Consider the following 10,151-nt stretch of genomic DNA (forward strand, 5'->3'; position numbering starts at 1 on the left):
TTAATAAATTTCATTTCAATGATTGTCAACCAAACAAATGGTCTACTCTGATAACATTCTATTCCAATTCCTTCAAATTCAAGTTTCTTTGATAGATTCAATTTCATCAAAAAACATTCTACAAACCAAACACTCGTAAAAATTAATCACTCAAAATATAATAGTTTATAATTTTTTTTTTCTCTTTTCATTTTACAACGTACCTTTTGATTCTTTTAGTATTTAGATATGAATTAGTTATTCTTTTAAGATCGCTTTTCTTTTGTTGTCTTTAACCTAAGGGTTGTTTAGCAATTACTAAATGGTTTGGTGCAAAATGATTAAGTGGTCAAAATGATTAATAGGCTCTCATGATATAGTGTAAAATAAAATATAATTGTTTGGTAATTGAGTACAATGAAATCAGGGCTCTTAATGGTTAAGGGAGATCTATGATACAAAATCATTCAGATGGTTTTAGAACCATTAAGAGACATATTTTTTTTTTGTCAAACAAGATTTACCTCTTAACGATTTAAAGTTTGCCTCTTGATGGAACAATTAAAAGGTAATTTAATATAATTTAATATTTGAATTTTATATTACATAATATTAGAAGAAACAAAAATTAAATATCCATAAATTTCTAGAACTTTCAATTATATCTGTCAGTAAATTTGTTAAATCTCATATTCATTGTGTTTGAATGGAGGCATCATTGTGTTTGAATTCAGGCTATGCCTACAAAGATTTATCTGTGATAACTCCACATGCTTCATGATCTTCCAAATGATTAGTCAATGTGCATATAAATTGGCTTAGATACACAAAATTACCCGAAACGACTTCAAAACGTCTATAAACCCTAATAGTAGCCGAAGAAAATCCTTAAAAGCTTCTCCAATGTGGCCTCTGTAAAGGCATCTTTCAAAATTTCTTTAAAATAAAGAATCAAAATTTAAAATCTCAAAAAGTATTACATTCAACTTCAACAGTTTTTTCGTTTTGTATATTACAACATTAATTATATTATTATAATATTTAATATATTTAATAATATATTAAAACATTTAATTTTGGTGTTTCTTATTGGTGAAAATCTAAAATTTACTTCCATCTCATGGTTATCATTTTTAAAGAGTTCTCCAAATTTTTGAAATTTTACAGCATCCCTCTTACTTTTTATTCTGGAGACAGTTTTAGAGAATCTTTTGAATTAAAAATGCCCAGAATTTTTTATTTTCTGTGTATTAGAGAATATGTTGCAGATATTTTAAGGTTGTACATGTTTGAACATTGTTAACTAGGGTAGTTTTTATTTTGTGGTTTTACTAATAGTACGTTGACGAGCTTAAAATCTTTGCACAAGAGAAAACAAGTATATACGATACCTGAGAATAAACGAGACGAAAGATGTGGGTGATGGGATCAACTTATATGTATATCGATTAATTTTATAGAGTTTTGAAAGGTGTGTTTGGTATTTAGACATGACAGAACAGAATATTACATGACAGTTGTTTAACGTTTGGTAACACGTGACTAGACATAACATGATTGGTAAAATGACCAATTTACCCTAAAGAATTGTTTAATTCTATGAGAAGGAGCCTCCAAGGTCCAAGCTAAGAAGAAATTTTGGTTTTGAGAACGTATACGTGTGATATAACATAATGTAAGATTCTCCATCAAAAAAGAAAACATTAGAGTTATGCTCGAGCATACATCGCTAATGATGCTAAATTGTTTTGATTTGTTTTATTGAAATATTGACCTGTTAAAAGAACATCCACTATATCAAAAACTATTACAATCTTACGTTCTGATCCTTCAAGCCACCCTCAGACCCTTATTATCCTCGCTCTAAAAAAATTTAACTCATTTTATTACATTCTATTAGAAAAATACTTAAAATGCATTTGATTGGGAGTTTCGAGACAAAAGTATAAAAAAGAAAAAAGAAAACAAAAAAAATCAATAAATTACAACTTTGGAACGTAACACTCATGAAACCATAAAATTACACTAAAACTTCACAATAAACCATTGTGAATGTCAAAAAGGAAAAGTTATACTGCTATTTTGCAAGGCAATCCACATCGATGTAATGCAGTAAGCAATTGATAAGAAACCACTATAAAATGGAGAAAAAAGTAAAGCAAAAATCCAAATGGGTGTGCACAGGACTCTGCTAAGTGGTAACATGATGTATAGAGTTCTGACACCTGCCCGATGCTGAAAAGTCGGAAGGAGAAGTGTTATAAGCTTTGAATGCACCGAACCTTCACAACAAAAATATTATGAAAGTTTAGTGTTATTTATATGGTCTCACATTATAATATACTCAATGCTTTGTCAAAATTATATAAATGTAGTGTTAAATGCATCATGATACACAATGACAACCAAATAATACAGCAAAATAAAGCTCACAAACAAAGAACCAACTTAAAAGCACCACATACTTGTAATAGAAGCATGATCTTTTCCCAAACTTGAATTCTATAAATATATGTTATTAAAACAAAATATTAACGCCCGCTGCCTCTGTTTCTCCTAGACGAGACTACGGTCCAGCCATCCGCATCAACCGTTGGTGCTTGTGCCCGTGTTGGCTCCCCAAGAGTTGTATCTGTCATGTTTGGAGATGGGTCAAGATCATCGGCCATCTCCATTGACTCGTCCCCTGAAGTTGAGGTCGAATCCGAGTCATCTTCACCACCATTGACAACCTAACAAGAATAAGAATGAGAGAATGAACTTGAATGATCATATATAACTCGATTGTAACGAAATGGAACGACGCAACCGTAGTATTCAATTTCCTTCTTGTAAAAGAAAAACCAAAACAAACCCAGTATATCCTATGTATGCAACTGACATCTATCAAAAGGGTAGAGAGGCTTCCGTGAAGATAAATCACATAACCAAAGGTTTTTTGCCTTAACAATATGAGGACCTCTAGCCTCCTAGGAGATTAGGGGTCCGAACCCCAACAAAGGTGAGAATGGTGTGAGTTTATTTGTTGCATTTTCCATAGGCAACTATTATATACTTCGAAAAGAAAATATAAATCACATAAAGCTTCAGAGATCAGTTCATCATGGCATGTTGAGTGTTAATGTAAAAGCCCACGTATGTTCGCAGCTTAATGAGCTTAATGGGACTCACAGCTTATTCGGTCAACTATACATAAATATTTGCTAGTGGCTTAGTGATATAGAATGTGGCTTATTCAATAAGCTTTTCGGATGGAGCTTTATGCAGAAAGCCATGTTTGTTCCAAACCTACCCCTCCCAATTAGAAAACACACTTTTTCATCTATGGAAACACCCCCCTAAACAAAAACCTTCTCATTCTACATAGACAGATTAATACACACAGATGGCTTTATTCATACAGGACTTTTAGGAAAACCAACCAAACAGCCCCTAGGACATACCATACCAATAGTCATCCACAAGTACTTCAAAACGGCCAACTTTTTAACGGTTTTATGAAATACAAATTTATTTTTTCTCAATTGGGGTAATCTCATATTTTAAAGATGAAAACATTCGACAAGAGTGCAGTTGGTACGTGGATGGACGAGCGTAAGATAGGCAGGTGAAAGAATCATGCTAGGTTTTAGGGTTTTAATTTGACATGGGTAGTTTAGTAATCAATCTTGTCTCTTAATTGGTGCGACACAAAAAAATGCTTTTTTGTCCCCCTCAATTATATCATGTAGCAGTTAAAAGTCGCACCAAAGAAACAAGTTTTTGTTATGTCATGTCCCGTCCTCTAACGCGTACCAAAGAAACCCCAAGGGAACAATAACATCTAACATATCAACTGGATTTGAAAACCATGTACCTCGAAAAACATGTTATTAGATCAGTAATACTTGAACCAAAGAATATACATGTTTCACTTGAAATGAGGGGATCTTAAGAAAATGGAAATTATTAGCTTCATTGTCAAATGGGAACTCCTTGGCTATATATTTTGGCAATTAGAAAGAGGGATGATAAGATGAACTGGGATAGTACCTGCAAGCGGTGGATAGCACCGTTTTGAGGAGCAGATTGCCTTAGTCTTTCAATTGAAACAAAATTACCTTCCAAACATTCTTCATGCATGATCATTAGATTCTCCGCTATCTGTTTACGTAAAAAATTGAAATGTGAAGACAGGAAATAGCTAAATGAGCAACTGGCCAAGACTCACAGCATCTTATATGAAAATATGTCGGGAAAGAATGTTAAGACTTAAGACAAAAAATGTAAAAGAGAACAATGCTCCATGTATGTATAAGATTATCTTTCAGTTACTTCTAAAAGTGTGAAATCATACAAGGTCAGTAGATCAAATATGGTTAAAGCCTTTGTATTCTAAATCATAAACCAGCTAAAGTTTTATGCATAGATCCAATCCATTTTGATGATCTGAACCAAGGAATGAAGCTTTACTTTATCACAGACAGAAACCGTCTGGGCTTACCAAGGGCTTCAGTTCTTTTAACAAACGAAATCAAATTCAACTTTTTTTGGAAAAAGAAAACAAATCGAATTCAACTTATGATAAACTAAATAAAGAAAATATGAACTACATCGATATAGGCTGGAATTGTTATTGAGCTACACCACCTGGGTACATAATACACCAAAAGAACCAACAAGAGATTTACTTATTTTAGGTTCTAGACCACAGCTACTCCGCTCTGCTTGCATGGAGAAAATAAGTTAAAGAACGGCCTACAAGGTCTGTTTAGAGTTCCTTTTCGTTTTTAACCTAACATCTTGTGTAATATAGAGCGAAGACTACACATCTGTTGGTCGTTTATGCCTTTCCCATTAACAACACAAAGTTAAGTTGATCCAATCTTAAGAGGTTGGCTGATCCCAAGTTCCCTATAACACTCGGCCAAACTAACCCTCTCCAGAAGCATCAAAATATGAACCCTCTGTGGTTGAAGGATTACCAAGAGTTGATTAAAAATCATGATCAATCTGTTTTTTTGATTCGGCCTTGCAGGGATGTGATTGAGTTTATTCAACTCAATGTCCTTAGGGTGCATTTGGTACACAGATAGGACTGGACACGATGAACACAACAGGACAGGCAAAAACGAGGTAGAGTGAAAGAAATGTGAAAGGTTTTAGGGTTTTAGTTTGACATGTCACATGAGTAGTTTGGTAAATTACCAATCTTGTCTCGTCTCCCTGATTTTTTCCACCTATTTTGGTAGGACAAGTAAGAGCTTTCAAGAATATGACACCTTATAAATTGAAAACACCTTCACTGATAAAATCGTTCGACCAGGCCAAAAGACATCTAAAAATTTGCATAGTTTTCAAGAAAACTACAATTGAAACTGTAAATCTGTAACGAGCTATTTATATTCTGCAGTGACTTCCCCTCCTTTAATGCTTCTCCATGGTCAATTTGCATATAGAAGACTTCCACAATCCACATAAAAAGCCCAAGTGAATTAAATGGCACAACTTATGAAAAATAAGAATATGATGACCTTGACTCATTGCCTACTATTTCCGTAACTATTAAAATACAATATCAATGAGGACGAAAGGATTGATGAAAATAAACCACGAAAAAACATATACATGCAAATCGAGAAGGCCTTCTCAGAACTAAAAAACAGTAGAACCCCAGAGGATAGCATGACCTGAACATTTACATGGCTGCAATCAATTATGTACAGATGCTTACCTCCTCAATGCTGCCATCATCAATCTCGGTATTAAGAGAGAGCATAAAATCATCAAGAACATTCTCCAAATCATCGACATATAATGCCTCTAGAAATAGACCAAGAATGTAGTGTTATAACAAACTCAACAACTTAATAAGCACAAAATTCATTATTCACGACTTTATAAGCTCCTGTGAGACTTAAAACCCTATAACTACAGAGAATAAAAGGTTTGGCATGTAACACCAGTGCTAAGAGCATTGAATCCAGAGAATTATTGAGCAACGGAATAGACTTCCCAGGCAGAAAAGTGCATTTAAAATCGAAGAAGAAGTAATTTCTCTGATCTATGGTTCATGCTTCATACACATAAGAAAAGATCAGTTATCAAATAGATAAATGCATGTCTTTCACCTATTTAACAGTGTACTATCTTCACCAAAATAATTCTTGCAAACCATCTCCAATCAGAGTGTCCAACAATATACATAAGAATTCAGCATGAGACATACACAATCTTACACCAAAATGATTTTTAGCCAATTTTCAAATTTATTATTTGTCAAATTGGTTGATCATCATTGTTGTCTCAAAATTAAAGAATCTCCTATAAGACCACCTCCAACCCTAGCACCAAATTGGTGGGGCCATTAACACCAAAAATCGCTTCAACTCCAACCACACAGCATATATGCCGTCTAAACAGGAACACAACATATATGTTGTTTCTCTCCCATCTCCGGCAAACCACCCTTCTTTTTGCAGTATCATTGGAGCTTCCTGTCTGGTAATTTGCAGATTTTGCAGTGTGGTTGGAGATGCTCTCATGCTTGTCTTTTTCGCAATCATCATTGACAAAAGAACATGTAATGTAACCCCACCGAATTTGCATTACACAAAACTCAATTATGGAAGCAGAAACCAACTAATCCCCAGAAGATTGCCATTTTTGTTAAGAGTTCAGAACAATATCAATTATATACATCCATATAGAACTAATTTCCAWGTAGACTGTAGTATCTTAAATACCAGTAGGTCTGATTAGCCAGTGATAAATATCAACAGCAAGTTGTTGGACTTTCTGTCTAGTGTCACGTCCACCCCATTCATTCTGAACAGCCATCTGAAGTGCACTCCATCGAGCAAGAAGCAGATCAATACCTTCTCTAAGCTGATTAACAGCCTCMGCTGTGAGCTGAGCAGGCACCACCATTGCAAATTCCCCAACTAMACCCTGGTTCAGATTTTCATTGTTATAAGAAATCACATAACAATGAACCTTTTTCAGTAAAATCCCAGTTTATATTTTCATTACTCGATAACTAAACCTATCTACGAAGACATAAATTGAGAAATAATGGCATTAAATAACAAATATACTGGAATGAATAACAAGTACGAACTAAATTAATCAATTAGAACTAGAAATAAAAATGTTCCCCGATATATCTAAAGTCGTGACCATATAGATTCTGTTTCATAAAGAGTACCAACGTAATTTAGAACCCTAGAAACCAAACTGAAACCATGAACACAGGGAGAGCGAAAACATACCCTGCAAAACTGTGATGAGGAAGRGTTGGCGCGGCAGGAAAACTGGGGTTTTGCTGTATAGCGAATTAGCGATTAGCGAGGTTATATTTGTATTTTGTAGTAAGCAAGCCAAATAGTCTTGAAAATGGGCCGGCCCGCTTCAATACGAATTGGGCTATAGGCCCAGTTAATAAGCCCAATAGCCTATTCGCCGGTGACTGCCACCGGTCACCGGATGGACGGATAAAATCCATCTGGTCAAGCCAAATCGGTTTCTTCAAAATCGGGTCGAACCAAAAATCCTAGGACCGAGCCTAGGCCCGGTAACCGGTCCCAATTCAATCGGGCCAATCTCAAATCCAATCTCGTCCCAATTTTTAAAATTACTTTTTACACATAAATGTTATTAATGTTTTTATTATAATCTTTGAAATTTAACATTAAAATACACTTTAAATAATGTATTTACTTGAAAATTATATTGAAAAACTTACGGCTTTAAAGAAAAGAAAACTTGTATTAAATTAATAATAACTCGAAAACTTTGAAAAATCAGTCCTATACTTAACTGGTCTCGGGTTAAGCCTTGAAATTCTACAAAATTTGTAGCTCGTCTTGAGCACAACTTAGCCATCTCTACTCAATAGTCAGTTGTAACTCAACATGATATTTCATGTTTAATGTCAATATCACGATGTTCAATAAGGGTGTACAAGACCTGGTCACACAAAAAATACATTATATTTATTTTCAGTAAAATAATTACAATAAAAACTGAGAGATGAGACAAAATTGGTAAATTACCAAATTACGTATGTCAAATGAAAAAAAAAAATTGAAACCTTCTAAAATCTTTAACCTGTGATTCTTGTTTGTCCAATCGAGTCTCGTCCAGTCTCCTTCACGGATCATACATACCTTACAATTTAAATCACATACATTTAGACCCGTTAAAGTTATTTCATTAAAAATTAACACAACCCATAACGAATTGGAAACGCTTATCCATTAAATTATGTTTATTTTTTCTAAATCAAGAAACAAAATTCAGTTGGTGGGTTTTTTTATGACGGAATTCCTATTTTATCATTCGTAAATTGTTGAGAAATAGATAAATCTATTAATTGAAATCATTATCTTTGTGATATTTTGACGAGTCGAGCTTTTCAGGTCAAGTTTAAGATAAATTATCCAGTTCAAGTGGATTACGAACATTGCACATATGACTATAGTGAAAACATTTACACGTAAAGATCAATTGAATCTAAAGCTAATTACATGTTCATTAATTTCATGACGCCAAATTTTAACATAAGTTAATTCTTTTACAGACTTCATATAATTTGACCTAAAATATAAAGATAGTCTTTTTGAACGGACCAACAAGTTCTCCATAAAAGATGGAATTTGCTTACTAAAAGTAAAATAGACGTTTTTATGGTACCCGTGAATTAACGTAAAGTATTATTAACACAAACTGTTTCTCAAGTCAAAACTACTTAAACCAGGTGTAAACTACAAGAGTCCAGATGGTTGTCATTAAGCACAACCCTTCATAAAAACAACATCAATARCATACTTGAACCAACTATTCGAAACATGTATTAATAAAACAGCATGACTTAACGTCATCACAACTAATTGGCAAATAACACATAACCTCATTTCCATCTAAATAACAGGGCAGAAAAAAAGCTCATATACCCTTAAAACTTACTTATATAATTTTAGTCAAGATATCAAAGATAATTAGCTATTTATATAGTTTTAGYTGTATTTTGTATAAACAAACATGACCACAAAAGCTCAATCACACTTCCTGTACGTTTTTGGTTTATTAGCCCACTTACGATTGACACTAAATCTTTATTAGCACCCCCAAGACGTTTGCTAAGTCATGAGAGTTTGTGAAAACATGACTACGATCGTGCAATCAAATTTATCAAAACCYATAATAACGTTCTTAATGTTATTTAAAGATTTTGAGTTCAAATCATTTAATCAGATTACCCTGACTTATATATATATATATACGTATATATATGTATATATACGTATATATATATATGTATATATACTAGAAAGGTACTCGCGTAATGCAGCAAAGTACATTTTGATTTTAATATTTCATTTTATTATTTATCTCAGACGATGTTATAGTATGGTTTTATGTGATTTTGAAAAAAACGATTATGTTTTTATTTTTGAACAAAATATAAACTTGAAGATATTATAAAATTTTGACAAAAATATATCGATATTAGTATCAAATTAACTATTTAAAATTTTTATTTTTGTGTAATTTTTTTATTATAATTTAATTTAGGTTCAATATCGAAGTAATTTATATTTGATTTAATGATATAACTTTCTTATAAAGATAATAACTAATTATTTTGTTAGAACTCGATGATTATCCTAATTTTATTTTAGATTTTTTAGATTTTAAAATGAGATGTTTATCCTCTATTTGATTATATTTATCCGCAGTTAGTTACACGAATTCAAACATGGAGCTTTAATAAGTTGTACTTATGCATAATTTACTTGTAGTCTTGAATTTTAAGTAATATGCATCAATATACAATACTTCATGCATTAAAAATGATTTTTAAAAGTTTTTGTCAAATGCTTTATAATATGCATCAATATACAATACTTCATCATTCTCATTGCTCTTACCTGGTAAGATTCTTGACCTTCTCATTTTCATCCGATGAGGATATTTATGCGTTAGCACTTACCAAGTAAGCATTTAGTAAACGACCCCTAAGTGTTTATCGGCAAAAATCATCACCCCTTATTTAGCTTATCAGGTAACACTCTTGGGGTATGAAAATGAGTGGTTGGTAAACGTATTTTTCTCGACAAATGCTAACCAGATAAAAGTCAAATAAGATTTTCGGTACTTGTTATACCTATTGTTAGGTAAGATTTTCAGTA

General features: G+C 32.7%; 1 protein-coding gene across 1 annotated transcript; it reads right to left on the reverse strand.

Moving 5' to 3' along the window:
- Nucleotides 1-2,323: 2,323 nt before the first annotated feature.
- Nucleotides 2,324-7,270, reverse strand: LOC112508319 (pre-rRNA-processing protein TSR2-like). Its single transcript, XM_025113053.1, has 5 exons — nucleotides 7,230-7,270; nucleotides 6,705-6,909; nucleotides 5,693-5,781; nucleotides 4,012-4,122; nucleotides 2,324-2,711 (listed from the first exon to the last, which is right to left on the reverse strand). The coding sequence occupies exons 2-5, from the start codon at nucleotides 6,886-6,888 to the stop codon at nucleotides 2,511-2,513; spliced, it is 585 nt and encodes a 194-aa protein (XP_024968821.1). The 5' UTR covers nucleotides 6,889-6,909; nucleotides 7,230-7,270; the 3' UTR covers nucleotides 2,324-2,510.
- Between the last annotated feature and the right edge of the window lie 2,881 nt (nucleotides 7,271-10,151).

The sequence above is a fragment of the Cynara cardunculus genome (genome assembly GCF_001531365.2).
Source record: "Cynara cardunculus var. scolymus isolate 2C chromosome LG 1, CcrdV1, whole genome shotgun sequence".
Lineage (NCBI taxonomy): Eukaryota > Viridiplantae > Streptophyta > Magnoliopsida > Asterales > Asteraceae > Cynara > Cynara cardunculus.